This window comes from Ixodes scapularis, unplaced genomic scaffold, assembly GCF_016920785.2.
Source record: "Ixodes scapularis isolate PalLabHiFi unplaced genomic scaffold, ASM1692078v2 ptg000165l_1___fragment_2___debris__unscaffolded, whole genome shotgun sequence".
Taxonomy (NCBI): domain Eukaryota; kingdom Metazoa; phylum Arthropoda; class Arachnida; order Ixodida; family Ixodidae; genus Ixodes; species Ixodes scapularis.
The window spans coordinates 84565-101953 of record NW_024609925.1 but is presented as its reverse complement, the minus strand read 5'-3'; the positions used below and the strand labels follow the sequence as shown (position 1 = coordinate 101953).

The window sequence follows — 17389 nt, the reverse complement described above, 5'->3', positions numbered from 1 at the left end:
GAATTGTGAAGTCGCTCGTGTTGCAAGAAACATGGTAGGTCTACCGGAAGAGTGCACTCATGTCGACTAAAACATAAAAAGAACAGCAGCCACCCAGTGGCTGTTGCGTGGACAAATGGTTGCCATGGCAGTTACAAGAAACCAAAATGTCCAACCTGTTTTTTTTTTTTTTTGCAACGTTTAAGAAGTTAATTTTTTTATTATTTTCACCTACCTTGCTCTTGATTTTAGGTGGGCTATCTTTTTGGGATATTGCAGTAGGTAGGCAAAAACAAAAATAGTTATGTAAAATGCAAAACAAAATTGCAAATAGCATCCTTAAATTCCGCATTTTTCGTTACGCCTACGATAGGTGCGAGGGAGATTCCAATCCAGCGTTCATTGGTAGGAAAAAGAGATGGAAACGTGACTACCGACAGTCGAAGATGCTTACTTTATTCAATGATCGACACACGAGACATAAGATGGTCGTGTTAAGGGGAGCTGATGCAGCGTTATATAATAAAGGCTCACAGGCAGGATATGTTTTTGCATCCCACCTGTGGCTCCCTAATGAAACTATTAACCGGAAGGCTGAAGTTTAGGAAACACTCATATGTTTATTTCCCTCTTTAGGCAGGCAAACGAGCTGGGAGAAAGAGAACCACAAGAGCAAATCTCAATGAGCAATCTTTATTTGGTTGTAAAACGCATAGTGTCACGTGGAAACATGGTCAGACCCCCTGTGCAACTTCGACGATGAAACGCAACCTGACATCATTACCTCTGTTCCTCCCAAACATGAAACCGAAAAAGAAAACAAAAACGAGACAAGGATCGAGTGAACAGACAAGACGCTCGAAAGGAGTCTCACTAGAGGCCATATATCTTGAGGGTGCGGTCCATGCTGACCGAGGCCACATTGCGCGCCCGGTGGGTGAAACGCACGCCCGTGGCCAGGGCTGTGTGGTCGGCAAACACCTTGAGGGTGTCCCACTGCTTGCACAGGTAGAGGCGCACGTCCGTGCCGGCCACAGCCAGGTAGGTGCCGCTCTGGTCGAAAAACAAGTCCCGCACCTCGTAGCCCTCGTCCAGCGTCAGGGTGCGGAAGTTCTTCAGCTTGCGCAGGTCCCAGAGCTTCACCGCCGCGTCCCCTGCCGCTGTGGCCAGGTAGTAGCCGTTCTCCGAGAAGGCCAGCGCCGAGATCGGCCCCGTGTGCCCTGGGGAAGAGCCGCCGGACAGTTAGTCGAGGATTACGATAGAAGACGATTCGCATGGAGCGTGGCACTTACTTGGCACTAAGGCACTGCTGACCTTAAGACTAGATCACAGATGTGTTTAAGACAGATCAACTGAGCTGTAATCACCTCAACCACTTACGATGGCAAACACTGGTGCGAAGTAGTCAAGGCCGACGCAACAGTGGCAAGGGGGCTCGACGAGAGTGGTGATGCTGCTTTAAAATTAGGGGCTCTGCCAGACCTCCACACTTCTGTAGCATTTCGTCAGACCAAACGAGGACCTACACTGCCGTGCACCCCTTCGGCTCTTCTGCTCTTAGACCTAACATGTGTCCATCCTCCATTTCTTCGTGACTGCATCCTACTTTTACTTGGCTGCTACTTGGTATAGTTTTCACGATTTTACTATTCATATATTTTTCTCCCATTGGTAACAATTTTATATAGTTTTTTCCGCCACTTATATGTTTACCACTCCCCCCTTGTGTTGTCCTGGCTCAGAGAGTAAAACAAACAAATTGGGGTTTTGGACCACACAATGTGCTCCCTAAAGAACAGTCCCGGTCTCCACTACACGAGGCTATACTGTAGAGAAGTTTTAGTGCAACCAAATTCAGCCACAACAGTTCTACAAATGTGCAATTTCTCGCATATTCGGGCAGATATTTTGCCTATTCCACGCGCACTACACCGTCCCCCCCCCCCCCCCCCCCCCCCCCCCCCACTGAATGGGGGTAAGACGGGAGCAGAACACATCAAATCATCGTTGCTGACATCAACGGTCCTGAGAGAAACAAGAAGAGTGAAAGAAAAAGTGGAAAAGAGAAAGCAGACTACAGGTTGGACGTGTCCGTTTTGCAGCCAGGAGATGAAATTGTTCGAGGGCTTGTCAATTTTATTAATTGTGATTCCACGCGCAATGCCGGAGCTTTCCTGCAAGGTAAACCAGAAAATACCCAAATACGGACCTTCCAGGCGATGTTTCGCTGCTTCTTTGCGTGATCAAGGCATTGCCAAAGACATAGGCCCGTTGGGACCATTGATGTCTGCGTCTGTGCCCCGCTGTTCCAAAGTGGTCTTAGTGCGTAGGACCTTTCCCACTAGATCGGCGGTTCTCAAATGGTGGTCCGCTGACCTTCAGGGTTTCCCGAAGGCCTTCTCAAGGTCCCCGAAGCCCTCGACAGCCGGTCGAGCCGAGCAATGAAACTTCTTCTCTTTGCTGATGCTGGCTGTTTCACGCAGCTAAATAGACTAAACCGTGGGCTCCGAGCGAGCGGGGTCGATTATTCTCCGTTTCAGAGGCTCAAAGTTGGTCTGCACACATTTAGTTCCAGTCATTTACCCTTTTGTCGTCGTAATCGTCTGACATGCCGGCGAGTGGGGTCCCCCGTCGCTTCTGCCAATCCAGAAGGGATCCCAAAAGCGTCGGTAGTCGAGAGTCACTGCTTTAGATCGTTGGCTTTACACTCACCCGGGAAGTTTGCAACGTTGGTGCGCTCCTTGAGGTCCCAGATCTTGACGAGGGCGTCCGAGGTCCCCGTTCCTAAGATGAGGCCGTCCGGGTGGAATTCGGCCGCTGTGAGGGCGCAGGTGTCCCCCACCCGGGCCAGCACCCTCCCCGTGCGTAGGTCCGAGAAGGCCCAGTGCTGGTCCGTCGAGGTGGACAGCAGGTAGTCCCCCGTGGCGTGCAGGCTCAGCCCCGTCACGGGGCCCTCGTGGGCTCTGATCACCTGCGTCGTCTGGGCGCTCGGCACGTGCCACACACGCACCGTCGCGTCCGGGGAAGCCGTGATCGCCGTGTCTTCGTCCGGGTGGAACACCACCGAGGTGACCTGGGAGAAAGGACCACCGCATCACGGTCTCCTGTGTCATCTCTAAATGTGCAATCTCTGTAATCTAATCACCAAATGTGTAATCTAATCTCCTTAATATCTAAATATGCAATCTAATTAACTGCAATTTAAGTTACAAATCTGTAATTTAATCTTTTTAACTGAATCACTAAATATGCAACCTAACATTTCTCTAACCCCCACATGTGTAATCTAATCACAAAACAAGCAATCAAACGGTAATCTAATCACTAAATGTGCAATCGAATCACCAAATATGCAATCTAGGAAGCACCAAATATGCAATCTAATCACAAGTAACATAAATGCAAAGAAAAGTGCAATCTAATCTCCTTAATCTAATCAATCTAAATACCAGTAAGTAACCTAATCACCTAAGGCTCCCGCAAGAAGTTACAGTAGCCTCGATGATGCAGCACCAAATAGCCGCTGCCAACCGTAATGAGCCGTGCGCGACAGGGAAAAGGGCCCTGCCCTTACCTTCTTGGTGTGCCCCTTGAGCACAGCCACGACCTGCTCTGTGTCTTTGTTGAAGACGGCCGCGTTGCGATCGCTGCCCCCAGTGAGCACCCGGTCGCTGGGGCTCACGTCCAGGGCTAGGATGCCCGGCAGGCCTGCACTGTGCAGGCCGGGGTGCGACCCCAGGGCACGGAAGGCACGCAGCTCCTCCGGCTTGGCAAGATCCTCCGGGATGGCCTTGCCTGCGTGCAAGGGGACGCTTGGAACAACCCTCGCTTCTATCTACCCTTACACGTGCCTCAAACACGTGTTTTTCTGCCCGTGTTCTTGCCCGTGGGTACTCAAACTGGCTTTGCCCAAGCATCCAAATACCCTAGGTCATCCCTAAGTAAATCATTCTTCCACTTTAAGCAGTAATTTAGAAAACCTGAGCAATTATGGATGCACAACCAAGGAGAAAACATTTCCTAGTTACACAGTCTCAGCTTGTTATAACAGACCTTGATTTTCACCAAGATTTCGGTCTGTTGTAAGAAGAGTATGTTGTATGCAAATATGAAGTTGAGGCAATGGTATGTAGGGGAAAACCAACCGAACTTCACAAGTCGGTATGTTATATCCAAATGTCTGTTGTAACCAGTGCCCTTGTAATGAGCATAGACTGTATCTGCCTTACTGCTCGCAATGTCTGTAGGCTTCTGCAGTGCTTTATTGCCTCAATGCGAGAGCAGGAGGACTTGTCTGCCTGCCATTCAAGGCAGAAAAGCGTTCCTTGAGATTGAAAAGCATGAGGACTCCCGGTCTCGGCTATCGAGGGAATGGGTCAGACGGGTCGCACTCGCCAGGAACCAAGGGCAAAAAGCAATTCCATTTAATGCGACCTAAGCTCATGTGAAGCTGAAAGCCAAATTACACACCTTATCTAAAGTATCGTGGCACAGGCGATGGTAACGGGACGTATTGCATGTTGCTTCGCAGCCATGTTGAATGGAGAAACTCGGCCCGCATTTTAGGCCTCGGCGGCGCAAACGTCGCCGTGAATGGCGTCTCGGAAAGAAAGCCCTGCCAAAGCTAGCGCTTCGGCCGCAGAGGAATACGAAGTTTGTGTCTCTAACGATCGCACACCTTAGCTTTGAACCCCTGCTCTCCTTTAGTCACCCCATTTTTTCTTTTTTTTAATTATTTTTTTATTTTTTAGATGACAGGGAAGGAGTGCTGCATTGACATCAACTATACTCCGTGTCACTAGCTGTGGGCAGTGCAGGCGAAGGCAACGGCGAAGAGAGGAAGGGAGCGCACTGGGAAAGCGGAACGGGAGAGGAGGGCAAAGGGGGCGAGGGGAGAAAGGGAGAGCACTAGGAACATTAGAGGAAAAAGGAGGTTTCTCTCTTCTGCACCAGCTTTTTCTAGTGCTCGCCCTTTCTCCCCTCGCCTGGCGTTGCCTTCTCCTGCTTGAAAAAGAATAGAAAATAAAGCCAAAAAAAAAGGGGGCGGGTTATCTTTGAAATGTATGAAAGAAGATGTTCTCTTTCAAACATCTTTACATGTTTGAAAGAGAATAGGAAATAAAGCCAAAAATAGGGAGGCGGGCTATCTTTCGGGGGTGGGCCACCTCTTGGGACATTATGGTAGTTGTAGATGCCGACGAGGCCCGCTCACTCTCCTCCTAATGTGACACTAAGGGTCCAAAAATGAGCGGCCATTGAATTGCTCCCTCTCTCCCACTTGTCACCAGCAGCGGCCGAGGTGGCCGCAACCTGACCATTGTAACCGAGATTTCGGTTGCAAGTCGGAAGATCCCCGTGCAGTTCAAATTAATTCTCAATCCTTTGCTGGGGTGTGCCAGGTGCCCTTTGTTGGTTTGGCGCATAAGCTCCTCAAATTTGACTCGAGACTCGTCACCGTCTTCGTGCAACCTTGTTGGCATGGCCGATAGCCAGCAGCGTCCGGACACGCGGCGCTAGGCTTGGTGCTGCGAAGAGGGAGTGGTGCAAAGGCCCTAGGTGGTTTTGCTCTAGGCCATGGGCCGCCACGCTTTGCAACTTCCTAGAACCCTTATCTCCTTCGACCCTTCCCAGACTCGGCAATGATGCTGTAAAGCAGTGCAGAAGCCTACAGGCCTTGTAAAAATCGGTGAACATACTTCGGAACATTTGGCTCGTAGTTACGCGTCCATGGGTGGCTCAGATCTGTTAAAGGGCAACTACGGTGGATATCTTTGAGTATGGGATTACAAGTATTTTCCGCTAAAGCAGGTCTTAAATTACAAAGTATTTTTTTTTTCTTTTTTTTTTAGTATTGTGCATAGATTTTAGATATTACGGCAAAAGTTTGGTTAGGGCGTCTACGGCAAAACCGAAACTACCTGCTAGAGCAGGGGTGGCCAAGCTGCGGTTGCAAGCCGCATGCGGCTCTTTGCGTGTTAAAGTGCAGCTCGCGGCTCTCTCCACTACCCTCCCCCTCCCCTCTTCCCTCCCCCTCCCCTCCCAAACACACACCCACACACACAGACCCGTTTCCTTCCAGGTCACACGAGAACTTCCTCAAAAAGAGAAATGGAATGCGATTTAAATCGACACAGGTAGTTTGGTAGTCTTGTGCTACTGCTACCTTACATACAGTTGGACTGCTTTTGACTTGGAGAGACTGAAAATAGGTCAAATTGTACTTAATGCTGTGGACAAAATCCCCCCCCCCCCCCCCCCCCCCCCTTTTGTGCCTTTCCTCTTCCATGCAGCTTTTAGAAGTTTCGTGGTTTTGTTTGCGGCTCTTAGGCCAGGTCAGCTTGGCCACCCCTGTGCTAGAAGGATGGCAACACTGATCATCAGACATACGGACGTGATGCCAACGTGGTGCTGAGGTATGCGGTACAACCAATCAACCGCAGCCACGCCGCGACGTGACGTCATGAGGGTGCTGTGCAAGTGCTTCCCAACTAAAAGCTAACCCACTTGCTGCCCGCTAAAGAGCAGCTGGTCGCATCTTTAAAATAGGTTTCAGTTTAGTATCCGGCTTCACTTCGACATTATATTGCGGCTGTGATCATATTTCGTGCCACTAAAACAATACCAGTCATTTATGGTGAATTCCACTCGCAGATCTCGAGCGCTCCAAAAGCGCTCCATTTGGAGCGCGCATATTCCGCTCGCAGATCTGGCTCAAGTTGGTCATCTTCCGCTCGTAGATCTCTGGCAGCGCCCGCTCCACGGAGCGCCCCAAACTCCGCCGAACTTGCTCTGCGGGATTTCACGGATCTCTCCGGAAACTGACAGAGCGGCCCACGTGACTTCCGTCTGAATCGGCGGTGCGCATGCGCGGCGAGGTTGGAGAGATCGGCGGGCCGGTCGGTCGTGGAGTTGGATCTGTTCGGGTGCGTCGGTGTTTACCCTGGATTGGGTCGGTCGTGGAGTTGGATCTGTTCGGGTGCGTCGGTGTTTACTCTGGATTGTGACGGCTCGAACGCTTCTACCTCGCGTAGATCAGGGATAAAAAGCCGGGAATGTGGAGCGTGGCAACTCGTAAGCGCTGACGTCTGTGATCGTGAGAGGAAGAACGACAGAAAAGCCGGAGGCAGACGCAAGGTTAGGCCTATTCATTCCGCAGCCAGTGATTGTTTACCTTTTTACACTGCATTCCGTCGGCTTTTTCCCGTGAAATAAAGCAAGAAGTGGTTAGGAAACGACCGCGCAAGTGATGGTTTGTTACCTCTGTGTTTATTAAAGTCGTACTACAAATCTGAACTCCACGCTGGAAATCGCTGTCCGTGCCCCGCCGCTTCGAGGCGGCCGAAAGGTATGTGACGGTGCCGAAGGCGGACGTCTTCGTTATTTGTGACATGGGCGCCGCGGTATGTATAATTTCGCCCGGCCTGTGTCGCGTGTTACTTCTGCAGCTAAGCAGTGACAGTCGTCACTGGTCGTTGGAAAGATCAGCCGGCTGCGTTGGTGGGCAGGTCAAGTTCAAGCAGCGGCCATTTTGTACGGCGGAGGGAGAAGGGGTGGGGAGGGGGTGTGGGGGAGGTCGCTCCAAAAATGCACGTTTATCTTCCCCTCGTCGATTCGGAGCGGGTCCCACGGAGCGGAATTTTGCCTCCCTCGCGGATTTTGGAAAGCGCTCCAGATCTACGAGTGGAATTCACCATTAGTTTGGTTTCGTTTTCGACTGGAGTTGCCCTTTAAAACGCCCGAGCTGGCAAAACGCTAGGCTTATGGGTTGCCAAAAACATTGGGAAGCTCGGAGAAGGGTCTGCCAGGAACTCCCATGTTAGCAAGATATTGAGAATCCCAGCTCTATCCCGCCCAAGGCTTCCACATCTTGTCCTCTCACCTCTCTTCTTGCGCTGTGCCGTGAGAAGGGTGGCCTTCTCCTGCAGGCGCCGCACTACTTCGGCCGTCATGCCGCCGGCAGTCTCCTCGGCCGCCTCCGCGGGTGCTGCCGCTGCCTCCGCCTGAGGCCCTCCCCCTGCTGCCTGGGGCTTGAGGGTAGCCAGGGCCTCTCTGGCCGCCGTCACCTCCTTGGTGAGACGGGCGATGACGCGGCAGGCCGCGTCGTGCTGGTACAGCGTGTGGGACAGCTCTTGCCGAGCCGTCTGCAGCTGCTGCCGCAGCGAGAAGCTGTGCAGCATCACTGCGTCCCACTCGTCCTGCAAGCGTACAGCCGTGTTTTCTCAAGGGCACAACCTCGGCAATGCTGGTCCACGAGTCACTAGTCGGGCTACACCTCGAAGCAATGACACTTCAGCCACCTAGTTGCTTGAAACACAGTTGCCATTGGTTTGAATTTAATCAAGGCGAGTGCATTGTCGGCTGCATATTGGACGTGGTACTCCAGCTTGAGCACAATCAACTACCGTAGAATACCGCGGAACTGCCCATTCCACATTAAATGCCCATACCCAAATTTGTAAGATCTGAGAAAATATGCACGGTACATTGATATGTAAAATTGACGACTGGACAAGCGCCCATCCCCCATTGTTTTGCGATTACCTCCAAAGTTTGAGTGGGCGCTTGCCCGGTATTTTACGGTAATGAGAAATTTTTGACCTGTTTGGGAGTTCACAATTGTACAATATTTTGGTAAGAGTATCTCACTAACATCAAAATATTGAGAGAGGTTATGCAGCCTCCAATGTGCTTGTCCTTAGTACTCCTTCGTCTAGCGGCCAAAGTCTGCTTGTGTAATGCAGCGGAACAACTTGAGATTTGCGAAGTGAGCGGACAATACAATTTCATCCATAATCCCACTTCGCCGAGGCGCTCGGCGCATAGCAGACAAACATTTTCCCGATTTGTTAGATGTTGTACGATGTTTTCTTGTTTTATTTCCATCTGCAAATGGTGCTTCGTAGCAGACGAACCTTGTCCTTCGCTTGCGTCAGCAGACAAAAAGCCTACAAACACTATCTGCGCTCGCTCTGCAACAGGCCAATTATATCTCACTCTTGCCGTGATCAAAATCGGACCCCAGTTTTCTTAACCTTCGTGTGAAATTACAGGAAGGTTCAACTTATCAAAGGTTTGATAAACTCTGCTTTTCCAAGGACACGCAGGTAGGAAGGCTGAAGCAAAATATTGAAGGAAAGTCTATTTCTAGCATTTTGGACTTCTTCACTGCCTTACACCAAAATATAACAACTATGCTCGAATAACATACAAAGTGCCAAGAAAAGGGGTCTTGGAATGTTTTTGCCTCAGAGAATCCCGGAAGCTTCAAAAAATGGCGAGAAATATCCGAACGCTCTATCAACAAGCTACGACCCATTACGAAGGCTATACATCCGTGCAGCATTCCGAGCGCATCGAACAGCTCCGGCCGTACCCACCTGAAGTGCCTTGAGCAGGGCGGGAATGCTGGTGGCCGACGGGGGACGGGGCTTGGCCAGTGGGGCCACCTTGAGCTCAATGAGCATGTCTTCCGTGAGAGGCTGGTTGTTGACCGGGTCCGTGCCATGCTCCTTCAGGTACTTGACCACGAGGCGGCGTTCGAAGACGGCGCCCGAGACCGGTGAAACCACCGGTTGTTCGGGCGCCTCGTTGCTCAGGGCGCAGCACAGCGACATGGCCGCCGCTCACTTCCCTCGCTGCTCGCACCTGCGCCAAGGAGCAAACCCGATGTCCATGCGGAGAAAACAAAGTAGTGCTAAAAGTCAAATTTGGGGGTTTTACGTGTCAAACCAATGACGGACATGTGGTATGCCCCAGCGGAGGACTGAGGATTAATTTGGACCACCTGGGGACCTTTTGACGCGCAACCGAAAGCTCGGTTACACGGCGTTTTCTTCGCAATAAGCCTCCGTCAGATTGCGGGCACCTCGGCCGGGATTTGAACCCGCCACATGGGGATCCGTAGGCCGACGCTCTCGCCTCAGAGCCACCGAGGCGGCTTACAACAAAGTGGTGCTAATCTGTCCGTTCACTCACGGGGTGACACAGACAAACGCACGCGCAAATAAAAACTAAGCTTGAATTACGATGGCTTACAAAAAGATCATCTGGCTAAGACATTCTGTTATATGCAGTGAAGGTGGGATAGCACTTGGGTTTTTTTAATGACCAGTGTTTGCAATCGGAACGATATGAAACGAGACATGTGGTGAAGGAATTGTGAGTGTATGAAGGACCTCACTTCATTCACATACCTCTTCTTTGAGGCCAGTAGGCAATTTTCTCCAAAATGCCCCTGCGAATACGAACCGACCGTAACATCTCCGCACCTATTAGATCACCCTACCCTGCAATGTAGCCCCCGTTCCTACAAGTAGGGAGTGTGCTAATGCACCATTTACTCCCCTTCACCCCACGCGGTGCCACACCACTGGTGCAATGACCGCAAACCAACAGCTGCTGCACTCGGTTGCCGACTCTTTTCCAAGCCCTTGTTAGGGCGTGACCAACACCAGCGAGCAAGGTCCGTACAGGATACCCATATAAAGCTAGAGAACGAGGGAAAGGCAATGCCGCATTAAACCAACGCAACCCAAGATTCTAAGCCTGCGGACAAAATTCTGGCGTCGACGCGGGTGCTGCGTAAGCGTTCCGCCAGTCCTCCTGTCGAACGAACACGTCGAAGGGCGCTAGGCAACCGGGCTTGTGTCGAACTGCTGAATTGGCACCATCTGACTGTGACGACGTTCCACGCAGGAAAACGTTCTCGGGCCTCTATGATTCCGGGTGATGTTAATGCAACGGGCCAGTGTTGCCTGGCTGTCTGGCGCTTTGGCGGATGACGCTCGTGGCCAGGCTCCAGTAATGCAAAAAATGTAGAGTGCAGCCCGCCCTTACGACTCGAGCAAACGTTGAAACTGTAGGCAATGTTGCGTACCTAACTGTCGCGACCCCGAAAGCTTAGCAGGCGTAAAGCTCTGTAGATTCCCGTCGAGGCCGTGGGAAATACAACGCCATCGGAGATGAATAAATATCATAGAACATGTAAAATAGGCATTCTGTTCAAACCATATGACTCGAGATGGATTCCTAAATGTGCCATTTGACTCAATATTTGGAATAATTGCGCTTGACAGTCCTTTGATATTCCTACTGCTCTGCCGACACATCTTGATCATACAACATTTCATGGATGTTTAACCATAGTTACTGGAGTAAGCATAGCTACCGGAGCGAGCGTTTTCTCCGCTTTGCCGACTGCCAAATGGAGTGGCGTTTGTGCCTTTAGCGTGATCGCATAGCTGCTCAAGATGGCTGCTCTATTTCGACCCGTGCCTATGCTATCCCAACTTCGTCTCGGTTGCAAGAAGACAGTCTACTCGAGAAATAAAAAATGCAAGTACCCCACAAAAAAAAAAGTTAAATATGCAGCGTTTATTTGTGTTCTATGTAAAAGAGAACAGCATATTCAATCGACAAGAATGAGCATCACCTTGCGACGAGCAGCTGTGTCGACACCGTCCAAACTACAGCCAGCTTGCACAAAAAACACATTCCTCAGGCACCACAGTCGTCTTCAACACGACGACGAGGGGACAATACTTTTGTAATTTTGAGGCGCGCGCAAGCAAGATGAAAAAATTGAGACGTTTACAACCCCCCGTAACACTGATTTAGAGCATAGCTCTTGAGAAGGAAGAGAGGGTACTGAGGGAAGGGCATGCCCCTCCTGCTCATCCGTACCCCCTCCTCCTCCCCTCCTGCTTCTTTCGCACATGAAATGCACGTCGACACGCGACGTTTCAGAGTGGTGCCGAAACGTCAAGCAACGTTTCGGCACGGTGACGTCACGCGACATTTCGGCGCGAGTGCCGTGCCAAAATGTCCATGCGGCGCATTACCGGAAACATCCCATAATGCATCGTGGCGACGTTTCGGCAACGTGCCGGAACGTCATTGTGGTGCATTATGGGAAACGTCCCATAATGCACCGCACAATTACGCCGACGGCGATGCCGCTCAAGCCGGAAATAAGCACCTAAGAGCTGCGATCTAAAAAAAAAAAAGAAGAGAAAACTGGCCTTGTCTACTTGATTTCACTGAAGTTTGGCCGAAACATCTGGATGTTCAATTTTGTTCCGCTAGTTCTTGTTTTAGGTTGTCTCAACCTATCGAGGATGGCATCTACTGAAACTCCCCAATGCTAGAACCACACAGCCACATACGCATACAGGTTAACACAAACATTTAAAGGAGCTGTGCAACGATTTCAACGTTGAAATAATTGGCATCTTCTGCTTTTGATATTGTTCACCTTGCCACAAAGGAAAGAAAACACACCCCCTTTCATCGAAATGTTGCGAATCCACCGCGTAATTGCGAGGCAAAAATTTGAATATTCCCCGACCTGCAGCTGCGAGCGGCGGCCATGAGAAACATGCGTCATGACGTCAATGGGGAATCTTGTAGAAAGATAGCAAATTGTACCAATACCTGCTCGATAAAAGGTAACTTTTCTATCAATCTTGTCGTTCCAACATAGATATAAATGCGTCAAAAACCTGGTATCATCGACAAAACTTTTATTATACGGAGTTTTAGCGGCGCCATCTATCCTAGGTCCACAAAACCGTCAGCTCTCTCTGCTACCGCGAACAGCCGCCAGAAGCCAAAGGGGGAGGGGGACAGGTTGGACAGAGCCGGACAGGTATGGCTGGACCCGGATGAGACTTTCCTCCTTTCACCATATTGTTTGCGCGGCGCTCGCCAGCACGTGGTCACGCGGTCGCGAGCAAACAAGTTCTCGCTGCTCACTGATTGCTCTAAAGAGAGAACTGTTCCGGAACCCCGCGTCTACCCCATCAACGTCACTGCGCATGTGACCCGGAAGATGACGTATGCGTTGAGAGGTGGCAGAAACCTGGATCTTTTTCATTTTTTCAAAATAAAAACTAGGGTATCCAGGCAAAATCTGTTTTCTTAGTTCACTTCAGAAGTGTCAGGCATCAACTTCCACAATTATTTAAGCAAAGCCCTGAAATTGTTGCACAGCTCCTTTAATGGTGAATACATTTTGGAAACAGTCGGTAGTATAGGTGGTATTCACTGGCGGCCAAAGCTGAGCTCGCTGCTGCTGAGAGTGTGTTGACGGCAAGCTTCCACAATGCTTCGAACATGCACGTTGCACACCATCACCCAGGCAAAAATTTCTAACTGGGACCAGTTGGCACCTCAACTGGTTTCAACTGGGACTAACTGGTCCCAACTGGGAATCAACTGGGACTAACTGGTCCCAACTGGGAATCAACTGGGACCAATAGGAGTCCAACTGGGACCAGCTGAGGGGTCAACTGGTTTGAACCATTCCCAGTTGGGAGTCAACTGGTTTGACTCCCAGTTGGGAATGGACTGAACTGGAACCAGTTAGGAAGGTAACTGGTTGGAGCGATTCCCAGTCGGACTTCAAATGCCTTTCCCGTTCCCAGTTCACACGGGGCAACAATTTTGACAAGTTGGGGGTGTATTGACCTTTGCTAATGAAGAAAACTAAAAACACTAACATTTTTAGGCTTATACAAATAGGGAAATTTTTAATTAGTGGGGTACATTTATATATTTATAAAAATAATATAAAATTTTTAATTAACTAAATATTTTTTTAATTGGAAAATATAATTAGTGACAAAATGTGTTCACTTAAATGAACATTTAGTGCATTATTAAAATATATTAAAGCATTTATTTTAATACCTACAGTATTTTTTTTTATTTTAATAAATAAATTTATCTTTTGGCCAATCAGAGCTAGCGGGCCGCTGTGGCACGCGGGTGCAGATTAGTGGTACGCGTTGTCGACAAATGGCGCTGCCTATGCTGACGCCGGAGTTGGTTGGACGCGGTAGAGAAGGGTCGCCATCGCCGAAGTTCGCGTCGTTATGAAAATGTCAAAACTACAGCTGCGCTTCTTTGGACCTAACTGTACACACACCATGGTGGCAGCGGTGAACTTCGAGGATGGAAAGATGCAGTTCAGCGATCGGAGGGCACCCAGGAAAGACCGGAAGGAAGAGAAAACGCCGCGGAGAGCACAATGGCGAAAATGGCGGGAGGTCTACCTCGAAAATGTTTGACTGTTGTGACAGAGATTGCAAGGTGGGAGTGCCACCGCATCTTATCAGGACTTCACCTGCGCAACGCGGGATCACGGGTGAGCACCTTTCTTCACGCGATGGGAAGAGAAGCTGAGGACGTCTTCACTAACAGACGCCAGCGGCCGATCTTCCTTCATCTCATGAATACCACCTCTGAAAAAGCGATTTAACTGTCGCAAGCAAGTGGCTAAACCCGGAGCATGTACGTCACCGAACCTATTGTTTAGTTTCATTCTTCAAGTTTTTGACAATAAAGTCTTGTCAACCTTCCATTTTGTGCCGTGTTTCATTGTTGCTGGAGTTGGTACCAGCGGTAACTGGGACCAACTCCCAACTGGGACCAGTTGTAACTGGGACCAATTCCAGCTGGGACCAACTCCAACTGGGACCAGTTGGACAACTCCAACTGGGACCAGTTGCAACTGGGAATTGTTCCATAAACCAGTTGCAACTGGGACCAATTGGTCCCAGTTGAAAATTTTCGCCTGGGCAAGAATGTCTTCTTAGGACTTCCGGTGACTACCACCCATAGCGCGCGCCAACACAGCGCTCGGAGTTGGCAATAACGTAATGTCACGAGGGTAAGCCGGTGGCGCTGCCGATTTTAGCCTCCCCGGTGTTGTCTCAGTTGGCCACGGAGGCGCTGATGATCAACCGACGGTGGTACGCTCTGGAATCCTGCACAGCACCTATAGGCTCCTTGCACTGACGTCAAATCCCTTACTTCTGACCACCATGTAAGAGGAGGAGAGGGAAGCTGCTTTTGTAAGATTTTTGAGTGACAGGTTGATCTTCTATAATCTTCTGGGAGGAGAATAGCAACGTCTGTGCATATCCAGGAGGCATAAAGGAGGATCCTGATGGGGAGCTCCTTCTTCCCCTTTTCTCTGGAGAGCTCTTTCAATGACGTCATGTGCAAGCCATGTATAGACCTTTCCAAAAAAAAAGGGGGGGGGGGGGGGGGGGGGGGGGCCTGTCCGGTTTTTATTTCAGTGTTCATGCGTACGGCGCAATTTTCTTGTTTTCCGAAGCGACGAACATGCACGTGCTGGGCTGAGGAGTTGTAAACACTGGAATGGTGTATACCTGTACCCGGCTATCAACAGTTTTAGTTAAAGTGCCTCAATGTCCTTCTGTTTAGGGTGATGTTATCGTGTGTAGTACCCGATGCCGACAGCACGTGCTCACAGGAAAAATGGAAAAAAATCGCAGGAAACAAAATGTCGCCGTAGCACAATCAGCGCCACGAGCGCATACAGGGTAGGGTGACCACCCGTCCCGCGACTCGCGGGACTGTCTTGCATTGAGGGCTCGTGTCCCGCATCCCGCAAGAAATTCCCAAATCTTCAAAATGTCCCGCATTTCATAATGTAGTAAAATTCACTCTGCAACTCGTGGCACTGCCGAACAACGGGACACGGAGAAGCCCGGAGGTCACAGGTAATCGTGTGAATCGCAATGGTACGCCATTTTCTATTCAAAGCATTGCGGGAAGCGACCGTCATTCTTGCAGGAGACCGACGCGCATACTCCGTTGTGCCTCTCCCCTTGGTGGCAAAATATTCTGAGAAAAATTGCGCGCCAAAGTTTTAACCAAATATTGTAGTTACTTTTGATATCGCTCTGTCAATGTGAAAGGGTTGCTGTGGATCTTTGTTTTAGTGAACACAGCCACACAAAGCAGAAAGCCTGCAACTCGCAACGGTCGAAAAAAAAAAAAAAAAAAACATGTTAAAAATGTGTGTAGGGCAATGCTGATAAAAGTAGGCGTTGACAGAAAACAATAACCTGAAAGAGATTTACTGTTTCTTATTTCCATTTGATGCATTGATTTCTGCTACAGTCGATTTATGTTTTCAACTTCGACACATTTAATAACACGTTTGGCATAAAAAAAATACTTCACTCGTAGTGAAACTTAATTGAGCTTAATTGCTGCAATACAATTAGCAGGTGTATAAACAGCACAGTTCGTGGTTTGTGTGTCAATAAATTTCCACTCTTCCCGCCTCCAGTGTCCCGCATTTCGCTAGCAGAAAGGTGGTCACTCTAGTGCAGGGACACGCTCTTTCACGCGCTATAGAAAAAAAAAAAAAAAAAATAAGCGTTCGAAACAAAATGTCCAGATGTCATCACCCCAAGCAAAGCGCACATGAAGGCACCCTAGTTTTAGTAGATCGTATTCTGGAGCTACGCTTTGAAGCATGGACTGCGCACGCGCCTGCTGGGACCACTTTCTGCAACGTGCGATCTACAAAAACACACTAATGCCGCGCCGTCAGCAAGCGGAGAACGTCCAGTAAAGACATCCTGTAAAGCATCTACGCTTACTCCCATTCCTTAACCAACGGGGCTGCCATCCGCGTTCCTTGCCGAACACATTATGAAACGTGGGGTACGCAGCACGACGCATATTCCGACATCGACGTTTTAAGTGAAAACATTGCTGTAGTAACCCGACAATTACAAACCGCTCTCAGGCGCAGTGAGAATATAATCGGTTGCTAGCGAAGCTCGATTAGTTAGTGAAGACATTAGAGCACTGATCTATCGATTTACGCTTATCCAAGGGTGGTGTCGACAGACAAAAAAGGCCGCATCGTTCACGCATCCCGAAGGTTAGGCCTAGATTAACAAGATGCCGGTGAAATGATGCTCCCGACGATCAACAAAGTGCCCCCTCGCCGATTTTGAAAACGCGTAGTTCAAATCTTCCGTTATTTAAAAATACAGTTCACGCACCTTCTGTAGAAGAACAGTTTTGCCGACGAGCACGATGAATACGAGTTCAGAACTCACTTTCAACTCGATATCACATGCGGACGACGCCGAACCTGGCCGAACGCCGATTTGCAAGTGCGATCATCCACAGATGGACAGAACTAATGTTTGTATCGGGCGGTAGCTTGCGCCGCCTGGCCTACATTTTACACTTTTTCATAACAATGCCCCAAAGTATCGAATAAATATGCTTATAACTTTCTCTGCGTTATTTCTTCCAACAACTTCTTCTAGGATTTATGAAAAAAACTTTTTCCACGGGGTCTGGTGCGTCCGCTGCATAGAGCTATTATAATGTTAAACAACGTTAAACCAATAATGTTAAAAGCAGGGGTGTCGCGAACCGGCCGCGGTTCGAGTTCGACCAGGTTCGACTTTTTCGACCTTTTAGTGAAAAGTTCGACGAACCATCTATTGAGGTTCGACTTGTGTGCGCATGCGCGACAGGCTGACCAGTTGGCTTCGGATTGGACGATTATGGCTTAGAAATCAATTAAGTGCAGCGCTGAATGGCTATTTCTGTTAATACAGTACTAAAA

At 49.5% G+C, this 17389-nt stretch overlaps 1 protein-coding gene across 1 annotated transcript; it reads right to left on the bottom strand.

Annotated features, from left to right (window-relative positions):
• Positions 1 to 656: 656 nt before the first annotated feature.
• LOC115322097 (pre-mRNA-processing factor 19) lies at positions 657 to 16934 on the bottom strand. Its single transcript, XM_029982423.4, has 6 exons — positions 16812 to 16934; positions 9357 to 9624; positions 7859 to 8174; positions 3554 to 3774; positions 2692 to 3052; positions 657 to 1199 (listed from the first exon to the last, which is right to left on the bottom strand). Exons 2-6 carry the CDS (start codon positions 9591 to 9593, stop codon positions 853 to 855), a joined length of 1482 nt encoding a protein of 493 aa, XP_029838283.1. The 5' UTR covers positions 9594 to 9624; positions 16812 to 16934; the 3' UTR covers positions 657 to 852.
• Between the last annotated feature and the right edge of the window lie 455 nt (positions 16935 to 17389).

Excerpts from the sequence above, each read along its gene's own strand:
- LOC115322097 (XM_029982423.4), bottom strand. The coding sequence starts at position 9,593 with ATGTCGCTGTGCTGCGCCCTGAGCAACGAGGCGCCCGAACAACCGGTG. Across the intron at positions 8,175-9,356 it reads CCCTGCTCAAGGCACTTCAG|GACGAGTGGGACGCAGTGAT; the intron begins GTGGGTACGGCC and ends GTACGCTTGCAG. Across the intron at positions 3,053-3,553 it reads TCAAGGGGCACACCAAGAAG|GTCACCTCGGTGGTGTTCCA; the intron begins GTAAGGGCAGGG and ends CCTTTCTCCCAG.